Consider the following 18690-nt stretch of genomic DNA (forward strand, 5'->3'; position numbering starts at 1 on the left):
CTGAGCAGTGTAGTCAGTGCAAACTTCTTTCGACATGCTCCTGACCTTGGCTGACCTTCAGGGGGTTACACCAAAGACAGTAGAATAGATGAAGAGGATTCAAACTTCGCCCACCCAATGCAAAGGAGTGTGTTCAAGTTTGGTCTCCTAAGGGCGAGTTGTCCCCTCCTTGTCTTGTGACATTTGGTGATGGCTTGCATTAGATCTGCGCTCCATTCATTCTCAACCGCAAGACTCCAAAAGGTCTCCTAACTGAAGGTCTCCTAACGGGGCGTTCACCTGACATCACAGGGAATCAGGAAATGCATGGGCTTGAAGCATCTTATTCTAACCTACACTCTTTGGTTACACAGTAAAAAACGTGACAATCAAGTTGAATTTTATTGTATTGCTGGCAACTGGTGGATTCTTGTCAGAAATGAAGACATTCAATTTCAAACCTTAGGTACAATATTTCACTTTAGTAAAATTCTAAATTGTAACAGCAGTGGTGCCTAGCCTGTACAGCTAATGACACCCCAATTGACCATGTAAAGCTGTGGTAACAATTCAACCTTTCATTGGAAACCAGAGAGCAAGTCATGTCATCCAATGGGATGCAAGAAATAACTTCAACTATGAACAGAAGTGGTCTTTTCAGATGTTTTATTGAGAATAAGATCAACAGATGACATCACCCTGGGGACACCTGGGGAAAAGAGAGGGAGAGGAAAAAACAACATTAGTACAAAGTCTAAACATTAGTCCAAACAGTCTTGAGCCACAATCTAGTACATATCCTATATCAGAGGCAACCACAATGTTTGGCTACTTTCAATGGCAAGCTATATAATGCATCAAGTTTTAAGCCCATTATGTTCCATGTCTACCGATGAAGTGAACACTGGCAGGAGGAAGTGGGCACACTGTAGCTTCTAATATTACATTTGGATGCAAAAACACAAGACGCCTGTAGTGACCAAAATTCAATTCCAGAATGGCGTTTAATGTGGCATCCCAGTAGAATTGGCAATCATCTACCAACACACACACACACACACACACACACACACACACACACACACACACACACACACACACACGACTCGAGTGACAAACATCACACCAGCCATTTGTATACCACCGGGAGATGGTGCCTGAAGCTAACCAGTAAAGAGAACAGAAGCCCAATTCAGGTAAAAGGGCTTCAGGGACGGCAGCTGTATTGTACAGCTTGCGCCAAAAAAGCTCTTTTCCAATAAGTCTACATTTCTCCAAGCTGAGAAACACAGCCCAAGCACCACTCAAGGTTCAGGCTTAAAAATGTAACACCAACTTCACAATTTGGAATATAATACATTCAAAACACGTGCACAGAATCGCTTCCATGTGCCAATAAAACATCAGGTCATGCCATTGCATGCGATATGTGGGACTTTCATGGAAAAATAGTCACTCGAGTAGTTAAACAACCAAACAAGGGCCTCATTCGCCCAGCCAGCAAACAAGCTATTGGCCTACCCACAAGACCAACGCCACCAGTAGAAGAAACTCCGGAGACTGAATCTTTAACACTAAGAAAAACCTTAACTATCCTATATTCACAAACTATCAAACCTATAGTCAGACAACTTGCTGCCCATATTGCTTCCCGATGAAGCAGTAAAACCTGAAATCATCAATGGCCATCAGTATTGCCATCAGTACACCACCCCAAAAGTAAAGGGAAAAAAGCCAGTACACTCACCTTTAGTTCATCCTCCTGACGAGTCTGTTGATCTGGTCTTCCCTGTTACCAGCGTCACCTCCCTCCACGAAGTGGGTGGTCTTCTTGTTCATGCCGCCACGGGGAGAGGACAGCTTGAAGGGCCACAGGAAGTTGTTGGCGACCTTGAAGTTCTTGCCTACGGTGTAGATCTCGTGGATCAGGTCCTCAACACAGATGACGCCATAGTCCCCTGCAGGAGTGAGGAAGCACAGTTAAAAACGAGCGTTTCACCGCCATCAGACTGCCATAACCCCCACTACTGACAATTGCATTACACCGACACCTTTATCCAAGGCAATTAAGTCATTTTTAAGGGTATCGGTTACAGTCCCTATAGCAATTTGAGTTTCAGTGCCTTGCTCAAAGGCACATCAGCCATGTAGGGAGTGGTCAAGTGAGATCAAAGCTACAACAACCAACTCCCTAACCATTAGGCCAAAGCTGCCCCAGTAGCAACGTCAAAGTCTCTGTTCATCAGTAGTAAAACTCCTGAATACACATGACTGAAGAGCAACTGGGTCTACACATGAGCACTAGTTTTGTTCATCGATTCAGAGTTTTTGGGATGAGATTTGCTTCACAGTTTCAGGGGTGATAGTGAAAAAAAATCCTGAGCCTGAACTTTTTTCCTGGTCGGGGAGGGGGGGGCCGGGGGACGACGGGACATACTGCATATGAGACGTAATGTAGGCCTTATTATTATTCAAACACATTATTCAAACATTTAAGATAATGTTTTCATTTTTGCATTATTTCTATAGTGTTATTCACGAAAACACAGATCATTTCCCTGTTGGTAGGCTACAGCACTTGGCTGAAAGAAACTGACCACCACGTTCAATTCTAGCTGTAAAAACGAATACCAACGTATGCAGTTAGAAATGCATTCTAGGCTTGTGATGTTGCACTAAAGTTATTGAGGTGGGTATTGAACCAATGCAACATTTCAACACCAGAATGCATTTCTGAAAACATGGTGCATATTTTACCACATTGAATTAAAGCTACATATGTAGCAGCCATACCAAGACAGGTCAGTAGGAGGCAATACTACTCCAAAGTACAGTAACTACACTCTGTCCAAAATAGAGGAGGTGATTACCAATTAATTGAGCAATACTTTTAAATGACATGACATTTGCTGCAAGCTGATAAGTTTCATTTTCATTGGGACATTGCTCATATAACTTGTATAGGCTACTGGACATACGTTTTTAGATAGCCTACTCGTGGCCCCATGGTCTACCTATAACCACAGATTGTTTAAGGGCTGTGCTATAACCCCTGCCTTTCCGTTGTAGGGAAACGCCCTTTAATTACCGGTACATGATATTTAGGGCACAAGCGCATGATTGGCTACATGCAGGCCCACGTTCACATCGCATATTTCGACTCCACGGATGACAGAACCAGTGGTTATTACGGACAGGACAGTATATATAGCCTGTGTGACTACTGCGCGACTTTCGCATTGTAGTCAATTAAAATACATGAAAATCACTCGCGTGTACACACGCCCATTACAATGTACGAGTTGAAAAGATAACAGAAAGCAACAAAAACAAAGACATGACCGAATTAAGCTACATGAAAATAGCACAGGGCGTGAAGATAAGATGAACATTCACTGCATGTCTAGGTGACACCGTGGTGGCCACATGAACGCAAGCCAAGTATTTGAAGTTCATGAGAGTCTGATATTGATAATTGCCCCCTGCCCGAGAGTAGGGATTAAGTAGCCCAGAGCGTGCAGACAATACAACCTGTGCATCGTGCGTGGAATAACTGGATTCGATTACGCAGAAGGGCTACGACAGGGAGCGCGCGAGAGAGAAAGGCTGTGTGAACCTGTGCGAGGCTGTTTGGGGGTTTTCACAGAGCGCGTTGGTTTAGTCAGCATAACTAATATAAACATCTCCCTGAAATCAGTTTGACACGTGGTTTGTCAGGAATGACGCAAAACACCATCCCTCAATCAACAGTAGACCAAAATCCACGAACTCAGCTCACACTAGCCTACAAGGGGTGTAGGCTAACTAGGCTTGCCAAACATTAGCGATCCAAGCATTCCATTGTCATTTGGACATGTCGCAATGGTAGCCGCTATTCCAATGCAGACCACATTTACGCACTACACCTAGAAAAAAAGTATCATGACGGGCATAGCATAGCCTACCGTTTTGAGCATACAGACTTTTTTTGAAAGAACGTCCATCTCCATCAAAGTTTGTCAACATTGCGCAGTCATTTAGCGCACATAAATGAGGAAAATAGACGAACCTATTTCAAACACATACTCTCACTGAGCCCGTTTATGCGCATCAATAAGCCGTTTATGGTCAGGTTTTTGGAGTAACCTGCGCAAGGCAAAATCATTCGGGCCCAAGCCAACATGCCACAGTGGGCAAATTAATAACTAAATGGCCTTACCTTCAAACGTTTTCTTGATCACAGAATTTCACTAGTATTCCACTGACATCCACACGGTTCAACACACCCATCACAACTAGCAAGCCATGTGGATTTGTGCTAACAATAGTTGCTAATTTTTATCGGAATCCAAATGGTCTAGACTTGGCCTATAGTACTTTCTTCCGTTTCTTCAGTATAACGAGATGCCATTTTTGGATTTGCCTCCGTCGACAGTGAAAATATCTGAGAAGGGTAACCAGTAGGGGCCTAGAACTCTCTTTACTGTGCATACTGACAGCCAATCTACTTCTCCTTTCACTAGAACTAGAAGACTGCCGCCAGTGATGTGGTGAGTGACTCAAGAGCAAGACGTAACAAATTGATACATTTTTCAGTAAGATGTCGGGATGATACAATTATGGGCTGCTACTCATTTGGGTTCCTTTCGCGTCTCTTACAACAGGCTGTTGCGCGCTCATTTATTTTCACCATACATTAATGAAGGCCTACGCGATAGTTTATTATTTTATTAATATTGGGGAAATTATTATTTTATTTTTTTCTACAGCCACGCTACGCCGGATTTCCGGCGCGGCGCCGGACTGCTATCACCCCTGCAGTTTATAACTTTCTGAACATGGACTACACCTCTGGTAATTAGCCCAACTGGAAAACTCCAACTCCCATTCGTCATTGTGACAGCACTCCACAGCACACAAGTGAACACTGCACACTATGAAACTGCATTTATGCCTCACCCATGCAAGGGGGCAGCCCCCACTGGCGGCCCAAGGGAGCAGTGCGGCAGGATGGTACCATGCTCAGCGTATGTCAGTCATGGAGGATGGGGAGAGCACTGGTTAATTACTCCCCCCACCAACCCGGCGGGTCAGTAATCGAACCGGCAACCTTTGGGCCACAAGCCTGACGCCCTAACCGCTTACCCATGACTGCCCTAGAAATTAGTGGCAATATGTCAACATGATTAATACATTCGTACATACCAAGGGTTTTCTCAACCAGAGAGTTGTCTGTCAGAGGAATGCGCTGCTTGTGGATCTTGCCAAAACCACGCTTGTAGATCAGTTCACGGACTGACTTCAGGTTGGGGTATCTAGAAGGGACCAAAAAGAAAAAAAAGTTAATGTCAGATCACGTCAGCGGTTACTCATTATGCGATGTGAAGACCCTTATGTACACAATGCTACCATTATGCATGTTACAGTGGTTTCCAGTCATACAAAGCAAAAATAATTTCCAATGCCTATTTGAACAGACTTGCTCCATAACATTTCACAAGATGCAATGAATACAATGACATGTGGCAACACTACTGCTCATTTACATCACCTCCCCAAACTAAACTACATTAGGTGCTTATTACCCTCAAGGCAAACACCCTAAAAGGCTAAACTTGAGTCAATAGGAGTGTTCACCATTTGGAAAACCACAGCAATATAGCATAAGGTCTTTGAGTAGGTTTTGTATTTGTGCGTTTATGCAATCTGAATCCCAAAGCAAATTAAGGAGTAATTAAACTTCTCTACTTTCTCACTGTTGTGCACAACAGTGGGTGCTGCAAGTAAAAGTGGTGATCTGTAGAGAGCAGTATCGGCTCACGCTAATCCTCCTGACTTTGGGCAGCCACCTAGTTGCCATGCGTGTTTTAATGATCACCACTACTCCTGCTGCTCAAATTGTTGGTGCTATATGGAACTGGGTTGGTGCTACTCCTACTTTTAAGTTTTTTTTAAAGGTACACTGTGCAGGAAATAGTCAAAAAAGGTACTGCAACTATACTCAGGGTTTCTGCACATTTTGGATCACCAAATATAAGACTTTTTAAGACAAATATAAGACCTCTGATGATAAAATATAAGACCACCGCTCGGGGTGAGGCATTGCAATATTGCTAATGTTATTAGTTTGCATTGCTATAATGAAATGTAGGCCTAATACATATAATTATATACAATATAATAAACAATATTATATGACTATTGTACTTGTATAGTGTAGCATAAGGTAGACACATAGTGTAAGCAGTAGCAAGGTGTAACTGATCTGTAGGCCTACAGACACCATGCATGCATATGGTCAGTTAACTGACAACTGGCATTTAATTGAGGGTCCCACGCATGTTTTGACGGCCTATGGAAAAATCTGATGAATGTTCATCAAATGCCTTTAAATGTACACATTAAAAATGGCTCAACAATTCATCATTTCTGATGGATAAATAGTTGAATGCACTTTGCTATTAGGAGAGAATGGTTAAATGTATGACTAGTCTGAGTGCCGTTCCTCCTCCTCCAGCTCGCTTTATCAGAGAGGGGTAGCAGAAGCAAGCATTCTACTTTGAGCTTAGCCTGTCTGTAGTTTGTTGTTCTCTAGATGGGCGCAAGAAACAGCGCACAACTTGGAAGCGATTTCCAGCATGTCCATAACAAGCATTTAGCGCGTTTACCGTTGCCCATCTGGTTACCGATTTGGACATTACGCACCTCGCCAGATCATTGGCTTCGTACATATTCTGTTACTCATCCGATTTCGTATTGCCTCGCGCTCACTTCCTCATGCTGCCATCATGTTAACGAAATCATGTTGCATTTGACAGAGGCATCAAATAGCCTGTCAAGTATCTAGAGGCGATTTTGAAAGTGTAGGCTATTGTATGAAGGAACAATTATTTTCGAATACGGTCATAATGGACTTTATGAAATGAACCCTTTACATTTAGCAAACGCTTCTACCCAAACGCGAGGGCATGGCTAACATGCTTACGATAGACAACATTATAACGACTGATAAGGCTATGCGTCCTCCCGACACAGTTAACATCAAGCTTCATATTCCGACGTTGCTTTGGATAGCAGCTAACCGTTTTATTTCTTGTCCTCAAGCCACATTACACTGAACGTGCATCTATCTACCCATCTCGATTCACGTTCATATTTTTTCGACCACTTTTTCGACTGTTTCTACCAATGGCGTATTTGCCATTGAGGAAAGGGAGGACGATCCTCCCTCAAAATAATAAAGGCATATCTTCCAGTATAAATTACAGGAAACAAAACATATTTATTATATCTTTGTTATATAATTGTTAGTATTTTATAGCTATTTAGCGATAAAAAAACATATACTTTAGCGCTTCTAATTCACATAATAGACCTTGGAGGACCGTCCTCCCTTCCATCCTCATTGACTTCCATTATAAATGGTGAAATTTCGGCCGTAGCGCGGGCTTTACTTTTTAACATTGAAGTGAATGGAGCTTAGGGAGGACTTTCCTCCCTTTAGGCGGGTCTAGAGCCATGGAAGTAATCTGCCTATCAGCGAAGCTGAATTTATCAAAAGCCAATCAGAATATGACGAGTTGGGTTGACAGACGACAAGCATGGACTCGGTCGTCATGACAACGATATACAAATGTGAGAAGAATGCGGCAGCAGCCAGATAGTGGGAAGTTTGGAGTAAATGGCGAATGTTTTATGAACCCTTAATAAATACAAAGGAAAGATCGAATGTTTTCATGTTGTGAATCGCGCAATATCACTCCCTGGATTTAGATTGAAAACCGAATGGAAAGGTCAGTGTGTTTATATCAGTCACTCACGCCACTCGATCACTACACAATGCAAGCGACGCGCGGATGCAAACGCATTCATGATTCAAATGGTCGGACCATCACCACCGTTTTTAAAAGGTAGTCTTGTTTCAGCATGTCCTACGTGCACAAATAATTGTCTCAATGCTTGTCTTTGCGTTTCTCATTCGTGCTTTTCCCCCAAAAGAGGGTTATTTACTAATGGGAATAAGAATGCTTTTGGCTGCACATGAATGCACTGACCCTAGACTGGCGTTCTTTTCTCCCTCCTCAAGACGAGAAACATGACAGCACGAAGCTCTTCATAAAAAGTCTCTGGCTAAACTTCTAACATGTAGCCTACATCATGTTATGTAGTTTCATTTGGGTGGAATTAGGAACACTAGGCATGGATTTACAAAGTAATCTGTACGACGTATTTTTTGTGAAATAGCCAGACGCACCCTGTTCCATACGCTTGCCAGCTCCTCCTTCCACAGCTGTCGCTCTCGCAGGTAGGCAGCCTACCGTCAAAAGCAAAACGGATAGGCGACCACAACCATAGGCCACGTACCACGTTACGGATATAAATAAGATGTTAAAAATAAGATAATGGAGGGGGTTTACAATGTTTAAAAATCTGTAAGAAGTTGTTGGAAGGAGTTGAGTTTAAAACCCTTAGGCCTAGGCTATACAAGTCACTCAATGTCCTAGGCATTCCTATAGGGTCTTCAGAATTGTCAAATTTTGCCTATGGTTAAAAAAAAACAAAAAAAACACAACTGACAGGGTGAAATGCCATGCTGCCTTTGGTCAAAGTTAGATATGCTCCCTATGAAACGTTCTACTTTCTATAATATTTTCCTTCACTCTTCTCTTTCTTTCCCCTCAAACATTTTGGGCAGTTATGTATGATAATATATTATACAAAGTTTGTTGCAATTATTTTATAGATGTCATAAGTCAGCTTTCCAGACAACACAATGCCATATCAGTTAAGTTACCTAGTAGGCCTACAACCTAATACTAAGCATCTGCCATTACTAACCCCATTTACTCGCATCTATCCGACTGACCACCTCCTTGTCCTCCCTAATTTTTATGACCAAAAGACGCCACTGGTTAGAACATGCAAGTAGGCTAGATGCTGCGCCCACAGGTCTGCGGCTGCCCCCCGCTGAATGGCCAGCGGGCTGCGCTGCGCCACAAACACAGATCAGTTTCATCTACTTTTCCGCATCTTGATAAGGGACGTATGCCGGTTAAATAAGGTTTAGCGTAAAAAAATAGAACTTTTTTCTTACACTCAAGCTACCCAGATGAAATATAAGACCTCCCACGTAAATATAATACCACACTTCCAAAAATTGGCGAAATATAATGCTTTATAAGACCTTAAAAACCAAATATTAAAACTAAGACTTTCTAAGACTTTTTAAGGATCCGCGGAGTCCCTGTATACTGCTCATTGAAACGGTGTTGCCTATTGCCAACTTTGATCTTATCAAAGTTTACTCAGTAATACACCAATATTTTCTAGTATGGCCCAAGTAGTCATTTTTGTCGCTAAAAATTGCCATTTCTGGAAATTCAAAATGTATGAAGTGCAATTTTTCCCGTCATAATGAATACTTAGAATTTGATGTTAGTGGTAAGTATTCATGAAAAAGGTATGTAAATGGGTAGCATGAATTCTGGAAATAAGCAACTTAACATCTTCGTGTACCTTTAACGAAATCCCTGATAAATAGGCAGTGTCATTTACCAGTGACATTATGCTTGTACCTACAAAGTTCCCAACTTTGTTGGTGGGCCACACAAAAATCAGGCCATTACACTTAGCTGCCCATTCCATCCAAAGCATCGATTATTGGTTAAGTATTGCTATAGTTCTTGGGGCCATGTAGAGTTTGGTACCCAAGGGAATTTTAGCCATGGATAAGAATGTATCCGTGTACTATTGGTTAGGGAGGTGGTTTAAAGATGAGGGCAGCAGGTTCGAACACCACCATTCCTCTCACTACACCTCTATTGCTTTAGTGCCCTCAAGTAACGTGCCTAACCCCACATGCCGCCAGGGTCTGTAACCAATAGCCGAACAATTACTTCTGATGCCTTCATTTCACTATGCCTCTAAGTCTTAAGTAACTGAAACCTGTGTAAACGCTGCACATTGATGCAATTTTAACTAAAAAGAGTCTTCACATCCAAGACAATTCTGAGGAAAGGCAGCAGAGATAAGTCATGTGGGATATAGCTGCCAAACATTTGAGACAGTAAGTTTATAAATGCCCAAATAAGTCTGCAAAATGTGTACGTTTTAACATCAACCACATTGCACACAACAATAAATCTTGGTGGCAGTGGTTGCTGGAGAAACACAAACAACCTCCTTTTACATACCAACACAGGTCAGAATTACAACCTGTAGTTGTAAAAGTACCCCTGGAAATTCAATATGAACTCACCAAAAAGCCTCACAGACGGAAACAAGACTGTACAGCTACACAGATTTGGAGGCAGTGGCTGCAGTTAGGCAAGCACCCTCACATCACCAGGCCAAATGAATCTCGATTTTCGGGACTAGGTGGCTGGAGTTGAGTTAGTGTATAAATCATACATCCCATGGTAAAATGTGATGCATAAACCCAAACACCTTCAATATGAGAATCCCTCAAAATACGTTAACAACTCACCCCCATGCAATGTAGGGCTCTGCGATCCTGAGCATGTTGATGGAGGCCTTGTTCAGCTTCACGAACACACCATTGAAGATCTGGCGAAGACGCAGCAGCTGAAGGACCTTGCGCACCTTGGGGCTGACACCGTTGATACTGGGGAGAAGGCAAGCACATTAGCACTGTGCCGATACCAATTTCAATCACATTATCGGATTACATTATGTGGCTTCAGTCAATTTGGCTTAATTTCGGTTTGGTCACCATGGTCGATAAGACGGGGAAAAAAGAGCAACATCATTATGCCACATCAGTCAGCACACAAGACACCAACAGGTTGTAGAAAACAACTTGCCACTGTTCTACAAGAGTCTGGGGACTTACCCTCTGATTCTGATGACAAAGGCCAGTTTGGGCTCAGCTGGAACGTAGAAGTTTCCCACTTTGCGGGCCGTTCTTGCCAGCCTGACCTCACGCCTGTACATCTCCTTGTACTCCTTGTGGTAACTTTGGGCCCTCTTGAAGATGAGCTTCCTGGTCACTTTGCGGGCCTAGAAAATAAACATGAACAGATTAAACACTAGATGCATGAAAGACCATCCAATGATGCATGGAAAACACTTTATTAGTGCGCTTACCTTTGCTTCGGCCACCTTGGCCTGAGCACGCTTAGCCTTGACGACGGCATAACGCTTCCTCTTCTTGAGGAGCGTCTCAGGGACTGACGGAACCTTCTTTTCCCTGAACGAGAAAAACAAACACGTATTGCGATGAGGTACAGTCAACGACCTCGACACATTTTTAACTCAACTGCACGGTCGAAAAGGGCTAGCAGGCCGGCTTGAAGTCCTCTCCAAGTTGGGTTCGTTAAGGCTAAACACAGCAATTCACTGTACTTTCCGGCTAGCACATCTCAGCACACCCACCTCATAATGCTACAATGCATCAAACACAGCTCTGTAGAGGGTAGTCTAAATCATAGCATTAGAAAAGTTATATCCATGCTGTCCATTCTATAAGTACAAGGTCTCGCGGGTTCCCACATCTTGCCAACTGAACTACTAGCCAAGCTAATGATGATGTCAACTGATGGTCCGTCATGGCGTTCAACAACTGGCTTTTCAGTACTTTCGTATATCTACAAATACGACACCACAAAACATTTACTGCGTTAATTTGAATTGAAAAGCAGCACATACTAAATTGTTGACATAGCCCTGACTGACGTGCAACCCAGAAATAACTTAGCATAGCCACACGTTCTGGTAGGCTATCTAGAATGAATAACATCAACATGTAGCGGACGTTTTTTCCACATCAATATTAGAACCGTCCACATGCCGGACTTATTTTCTTTCAGATGCCACGTTTGTAACAACCATAATATGCGTACTTTTTAAAGATTGAACAAGATTCTTTCGCAAGACAAGGCACTTACGTTTCGTCGGCCATTGTCCCAGAAATAAAAGAGGCCAATGCGCATGCGCTGTTCGTATTTAAAATACCAGTACATCCGGGGTCTGTCCAAATGGTCACATGGTTGTCAGTAGCCTCAAAGAGTAGCAGAGGGACTGGATTTTTATTTCATTTCAGGGTCCAAGGTTATTGAAAAATACATGTTGTGTGGAATTGTATGCTGACTGAGGACCAGATATCTTTCGATGACCACCTTTACTTACATTATTTATTTACAATACACTTAGCTGACCATTCTGTCCAAGGCAAGGCAAGGCAAGGCAAGTTTATTTGTATAGCGCATTTCATACACAGGTGCAGCTCAATGTGCTTCACAAAACTAACAAATGCAAAAAGAAAGGAAACAGGGAAGAAAGAAGGAAATACAATTAGAGTCAAAGAACATTTAAAACATTAAGATAAAACATAATTTAAAAATAATAATAATAATATTACAGCTGAAACATATCCAGTAGATATGTGGGTCCCATTCCATTTAATGATTTAAACACAAGTAGTATTGACTTAAAATCAATTCTGTAGCTTACTGGGAGCCAATGCAGCGATCTTAAAATTGGAGTAATGTGGTTGAACTTCCTTGTTGTCCAAGGTGAGTCGACTAACAAGCTAACATTTTTCACATGACAAAAAAGTGACCAATAGGCCTACCCTAATACAGGGTATTGATGACTTTAAAAAATAAAATAAAAACTCATGTGAAAAATGTCACGTGTTTATGATTATCTTGCAATGTGTTTTATGTATACTATAAAATATTATGTGTAAACTTGACACCTAAATTTCCCCATTGACAGTAACTCAACTCCAGCCAACATGTCTCTGGGTGCATATGCACATGATTTATTTATATGATATTTGATTTAGATTAGATTAAACAATTATTCCTCCTAATTCACAGTAAAACAATTCAGTTTAGCACCTCAGCAGAAATGCAAAATGCAGAGGTGTGCTGTGGTGCACAGACTGTGCAAAGGTCACAGAAGGCCTTATATTGCCTATGGTGGGTGCTTCCATGATACAGGACTCTTTCTTGAGAATTCTTTCTTGACTTAAGTAATCACTAAGAGTTACTGAAGATAAAGCAGCATATTAAGGACTGTAAAGAATTTCTATTCCTCAAACTTATACGTCAATGGTCTGGCCTATTCGATTGGAGGCCCCAGGGCCAAACCCGGCCCTTTATGGTTTCTGGCCCGCCACGAGGTCTGAAGAACAATATGAAAACATAGGCGCACTATCTACATATTCGGCCCTTTTCACTGTGAGGAATTTGATAAACTGGCCCTTGGTGAGGTGACTGTTAATTGAACCCCATTCTATTAAGTTTTATTATCCAGCCACATACACCAAACAGAGGACAAGTGAATTGGTAAACTCTAAGTTGAGTGGAACTGTTGAATAGTTTGTCCTGTCCAGTCCTGTCCTGCCTATTGTCATGTCATGTATGTTATATCTAGGTGTGTATTTTATGTGTTAAATCTTTGTTTTTATCATGTCATAGGAAATACAACCTGCCTGATGTGTACCTTACCTGCTGACAAAAAAAATCCCCATTGGGGATAATAAAGTTTCTACCTAACTAACTAACCAACTAACTATTTACCCAGACTGCCCCCACATGAAGTGAAAGCCCACCATATCCCCCAGACTGCAATACAATTTTATTTTTCTCTGACAGTAATTTTCACTTATCAGTGCTATTAATTGTTTGCATCCCATTTGTACAACTGGCTTCAACTGGTGTGACATCATTCCAGCCAAACACTTCGCCCAGGGGCCTACCCACGCGCAGACAGGTTGATGGAATTAAAAGTGTCCCGTTTGAGTGGCATTTTGTCAGGAACTCCTTCAGTTGGAACAAATGACTCGTCTATTCATATCGTCATCAATGCTAGTTCTACATACAGTCTGCAGAACCAAACGGTGAGTGGAGAGCGGCATTATCTTACATGGCCTCTGGGAATTTACCAAGATCCCACTGGATAACCTGACAGCATTTGTATCTATTTAGCATGCGCGGAAGCCATGCAGAAAGGAAGAGCCAGGGCTACCCTACTTAAACGCGTCGGATGTGAACAGAAATACAACTCCAGCCTGCTTTCGCCGTGAATGAACACTTGATTGGTGCTGTATCGAAGGATTTTAGAAACTTTGGCCGCACAACATTGGTTATTTTCCCAGCAGAACAGCTCCACAAACAGGCTCTCCGTATTCTTTGCTCTAGCACGATTAGCAAGAACGAGTGGGTTACCTGGCCTTTGCACAGCTAACTTGTTTACCTGGAGTTCACCTTTAAAATGAATATTGTCGTGGAATTCGTTGTGGTCGTGTTTAAAATAGTCTGGTCGTTTGTGGTAGCCGGCACCAAGTGGTTTGTCCGAATGAGAGAAAAGAGTGTTGTAGGACAGGTATGCCTGATAACTGGAGCTGGAAGCGGACTTGGGAGACTTTTTGCCAAGGAGTTTGCACGGCGTGGTGCTACACTTGTGTTGTGGGATATCAACCGAGAAGGCAACGAAGAAACTGCAGAATTGGTCCGTGACATCCACCGCGAAATATCATCCAAATCGGGTAATATTCTGGTGTTGTATTTACCTGATGGATTAAATTTTATGTTGATCATAGTCTACGTCAACTGGGCTACATTGGCTTCATCTTGTTCAGTAAATATAGCAGCTTAGCGTAGGCCTGTTCGAACGAAACAAGATGTTCTAAGGATGTATTTTGTGTCTTTCTGTGTTTTTAGAGGTAATTGGAGGAATCCAGGATGTTCCCAGCAAAGCCCAAGTCTACACATTTGTGTGTGATGTTAGTAAACGCGAGAGCGTCTACCGCACAGCGGAGAAGGTCCGAGCCGAAGTGGGGAATATCGATTTCTTGATCAACAATGCAGGAGTGGTTTCAGGGCATCATCTCCTGGAGTGTCCGGACGAACTGATCGAGAGGACCATGAAGGTCAACTGCCATGCACACTTTTGGGTAGGTACTGGCCTACCGACAAAATCTTACACTTGCCACATGTCAGTGTTGACGCCGGATGTTGACACTTTGAACTGTGCGCATACACAACTACAATAATTTGACGGAGACTGACTGACTCATGTTTGGTACTCATTCTTTTTTGTATTGTTCTGCTTCATTCCACAGACCACCAAGGCTTTCCTCCCCAAGATGCTGGAGCAGAATCGTGGGCATATAGTGACCATTGCAAGCTCCTTGGGACTGTTCACTACAGCAGGTGTAGAGGTGAGTTTTGCTATCATTTTTCAGCACTTAACGGCATAGCAATAGTGGCATTATTATTATTATTATTATTATTATTATTTTTTATTATTATTATTATTATTAAGTAATTATACTTACTTTTACTCCTGTTGTTTTCCAAAGGATTACTGTGCCAGCAAATTTGGTGCAATCGGCTTCCACGAGTCCCTCAGTCATGAACTGAGAGCGTCCGACAAAGATGGAATAAAGATGACTCTTGTTTGCCCATTTCTTGTGGACACTGGGATGTTTAAAGGATGCAAAATTAGGTGAGATAGTGTTCACAACTTATTTTAGAGAAGGATCAACACAAAGATCCTTTTTCTAGTCCCTGCCCAGTGCTCTTGCAGTGTCTGGTTTTTTATTATTATTATCCTGACAACGTCTTTGCGGGGAAGTGCCTTTTTTGAAAGTTAAACTGAAATTTTCCTTTTTTGTTAACAGGAAAGAAATGGCCCCATTCTTCCCCCCTCTGAAGCCTGAATACTGCGTGACTCAAGCTATGCAGGCCATCCTCACAAATCAAGAAATGGTTTGCACACCACGAGCCATGTATGTGGTCACCTTCATGAAAACGTAAGTATCTATCTACAAAACAACCTTACCTTTGTTGCCTAAATGTTCATAGAGAGTTTGATTGCTTGATGGGCTGGATTGATGCCTTTTCTAACCACTTGGTTCCTTTCTGTTTTGCAGGATTCTTCCGTTTGAGGCTATTGTTTGCATGTACAGGTTTATTGGAGCAGACAAATGCATGTACCCATTCCTGGCTCATTGCAAAGAGTCCATGAACAACAATGAAACCAAGATCAGTAGCTAATCTTTGAATACCTCAAACAAACAATGTTTAACAAAAGTGTGTTACCAGTGCTGTTGCATTGGGTCTGATTTAAAAGGTTTCAGTTGGAACTGTGGTGGCTACATCAGTGATGTAAATTAAGCTTGATCGGAAACGTTAAAAGGATGTAATTTCTATTATGTTAGTGTTTACATTTAATGGTGTAATCCAAACCTGCAGTATGTTACTGTGTGAATGTTCATTTTTTTGTATCCAATATGAATTTACTCAACATCCCAATGTTATGACGGTCACCCTTGTAATGGTATGAATACCCTACCCCCTTTCTCATGGGGGAAATAGTCATGCTATGACAGATGCCAAAACAAGTTATGCTGTTGATTTGAGTGTTCAGTGAATGATGAGTGAGCGGTTTATACTTATGACGGTGCCTTAAATAATTTATGTATTTTTGTAAATCTATATGAATTGTTGTAATAAAGAATATATTTAAGAGAAGTACCGTATGCCTGCCTTTCTTTTGCATATAGTGTCTAAAATGAGTTGCATACATCGAGCAATCAAATGTTTGTTTGAACAGATTCAAGAAGCTTTAAATACATTTTTCACATGAAATTAAGAGGTTCTTCCCCAGGCGAAAAGGTGAACATAGTGGAGAAGTGGAAGACCAAGCAATATAAAACAGGTGGCAGAGCCTGAACAGCGGAGTGAAGAGCAGCAACTCAAACCAAGATATGACCACAAGGTCGGCAAACACAATAGGTCTAAATATAGGGAAAAATATGGCTATGGGGCATCCCTTACACAGAGCACAGTGAAGTAATATGTCTTGACGTGTATGTATGAAAGTTATGAAGGCACCATGCCAACGGATTTGAATAGTTGGATTATAAATCCATGTACCATATCTAACATTCAGGAAGCCAATAATGCGACTTCAGCATGCGACTGCTTTGGCCATGCTCAGTGTTGGGCTCTCAGGCCCAGGCCCACAGAGCCTTTACATGAAAGACCGCTTTTAAATCCAAAGTGAATCTCATCCAACATTCTTAAAACGACTAAGGTGTTCTGTGAGTTTGAAATGAACAGACTACGTACTGCGCTATTGTGTTAATCAAAATTATTTTCATCACAGTATGTAGGAATTAAATAGCAACCAAGTTATGTCACTGTGTATTATTTCAAAGGCAAGTTGCCTGCGACATCTGACCCTTTAGTTAATGTTTGAAACCCAGGCTATGTCTCAAATCACACACTTGTGTCAGTGCACTGTGTCACTGTGCACTGACTGTCACTATGCACTGAGGTCTTTAGTGCATAGGGTCGTGGAAAAACTTGAGCACTACGCACTGTGCCCTCGCTGGAAGTGACGGCTGATCATGGCATTACCTCACCAAAATATCAGTTTGCTACTGTGTACAATGCACAGCGTCTGGTGCTTGACCCCCCAAAAGGACAACAATCACACATACAATACTTTGGTTGGCATGAAAAGATTGGTGCACCTTCAACATTACTTACAGAATTAGGAGACTGTTGACCAAACTCTTCTACTGAACTGAATGCCACATTGAAATTTCAGTTCCGCCATTGTTAGGGGATCATCCTGGCACTTTCAGTGCACTGGCTCAACTGAAATTTTCAGCGTGAGCGCCCTAGGCACTGAAAAACAGTGCCCGAAGTGCACAAGTGCGGCATTTGAGACACAGCCCCAGTGTGGCCCTTGTGCCAAATAATTACCTACCCTAAAAGTGCAAAATATACAATCTTAACATAATTGTATTGATGATGATTGTGTCATTTGAAAGAAAATTAGTCACTCACAAAAGGGCAGTCATGGGTAAGAGGTTAGGGCGTCAGACTTGTAGCCCAAAGGTTGCCAGTTTGACCACGTGGGTGGGGGGAGTAATTAACCAGTGCTCTCCCCCATCCTCCTCCATGTGACTGAGATACCCTGAGCATGGTACCGTTCGGGCGCCATTGAGGGCTGCCCCCTTGCACGGGTGAGGCAAAAATGCAATTTCATTGTGTGCAGTGTTCTCTTGTGTGCTGTGAAGTGATGTGTCACACTGACAATAATGGGAGTTGGAGTTTCCCAATGGGCTCGGGAAAACTGTATTAACAAAAAACAAGCAAACAAAAACAAAAAAGCAGACAGACTTAAGGTTTAGCGAGACACCACCATCAACTGAATTCTACAAAATACCCTTTACCGGCAGGGCAGTTATCCACATGGTCACGTGTTGTTCCGTCAGAGAAACATGTCAGTTCATTTAATCTTGATTCAGGCCCAAGTTCACAGATAATGGTGCAGGACTCAAAGATACAGCATACCCTTGTCAGTAATCTGATCGATAACCCTCACTTACCACCCTTTCCCCTCCTCTCTCTCTATCTCTCTCTCTCTCTCTCTCTCTCTCTCTCTCTCTCTCTCTCTCTCTCTCTCTCTTTCTCTGTACTGGACAACGATAGCCACCCCATGCACCCAATATTTTGGCAACCAGAGGAGCCTGTTAAGGACAGACAGGTTATGACGGTTATTTGTCTCCAGGGCCATCCAACTGGACAACACCACACAGAAGAATATACAGACAGAGATCATAATTGGTGAATGGAAAGCTTAAACCAACCCCCTTGCACCTGTACACTTACAGCCACGGCAAAAAATTGAGAGACCACTTCGAAATGTTCAGCTTTTCTGATTTTGCTATGGATAGGTATGTGT

The 18690-nt window shown here is 42.2% G+C and overlaps 2 protein-coding genes and 1 non-coding gene across 3 annotated transcripts; 1 reads left to right on the forward strand and 2 right to left on the reverse strand.

The window, feature by feature from the left end:
- Positions 1-628: 628 nt before the first annotated feature.
- Positions 629-11966, reverse strand: rpl7 (ribosomal protein L7). Its single transcript, XM_063219076.1, has 7 exons — positions 11865-11966; positions 11065-11167; positions 10811-10977; positions 10445-10582; positions 5164-5273; positions 1727-1937; positions 629-688 (listed from the first exon to the last, which is right to left on the reverse strand). Exons 1-6 carry the CDS (start codon positions 11876-11878, stop codon positions 1729-1731), a joined length of 741 nt encoding a protein of 246 aa, XP_063075146.1. The 5' UTR covers positions 11879-11966; the 3' UTR covers positions 629-688; positions 1727-1728.
- Positions 10650-10737, reverse strand: LOC134466678 (small nucleolar SNORD12/SNORD106). The gene has a single exon (XR_010038381.1). It is a non-coding gene; the product is annotated as a small nucleolar SNORD12/SNORD106 (small nucleolar RNA).
- A 1710-nt stretch (positions 11967-13676) lies between the features above and the next one.
- rdh10b (retinol dehydrogenase 10b) lies at positions 13677-16463 on the forward strand. The gene is made up of 6 exons (XM_063220320.1): positions 13677-14473; positions 14649-14881; positions 15050-15148; positions 15290-15435; positions 15611-15742; positions 15863-16463. Exons 1-6 carry the CDS (start codon positions 14200-14202, stop codon positions 15984-15986), a joined length of 1008 nt encoding a protein of 335 aa, XP_063076390.1. The 5' UTR covers positions 13677-14199; the 3' UTR covers positions 15987-16463.
- Positions 16464-18690: the final 2227 nt, after the last annotated feature.

This window comes from Engraulis encrasicolus, chromosome 16 (genome assembly GCF_034702125.1).
Source record: "Engraulis encrasicolus isolate BLACKSEA-1 chromosome 16, IST_EnEncr_1.0, whole genome shotgun sequence".
NCBI lineage: Eukaryota > Metazoa > Chordata > Actinopteri > Clupeiformes > Engraulidae > Engraulis > Engraulis encrasicolus.

What these genes read in the sequence shown, in the direction of transcription:
- rpl7 (XM_063219076.1), bottom strand. An exon ending in CCAAGGTGGCCGAAGCAAAG is followed by an intron (nt 10,978 to 11,064) that starts GTAAGCGCACTA and finishes TTTATTTTCTAG; the next exon opens with GCCCGCAAAGTGACCAGGAA. An exon ending in TTTGTCATCAGAATCAGAGG is followed by an intron (nt 10,583 to 10,810) that starts GTAAGTCCCCAG and finishes CCTTCTCCCCAG; the next exon opens with TATCAACGGTGTCAGCCCCA.
- rdh10b (XM_063220320.1), top strand. Translation starts at nt 14,200, where the DNA reads ATGAATATTGTCGTGGAATTCGTTGTGGTCGTGTTTAAAATAGTCTGG. An exon ending in CGAAATATCATCCAAATCGG is followed by an intron (nt 14,474 to 14,648) that starts GTAATATTCTGG and finishes CTGTGTTTTTAG; the next exon opens with AGGTAATTGGAGGAATCCAG. An exon ending in ACTGCCATGCACACTTTTGG is followed by an intron (nt 14,882 to 15,049) that starts GTAGGTACTGGC and finishes TTCATTCCACAG; the next exon opens with ACCACCAAGGCTTTCCTCCC.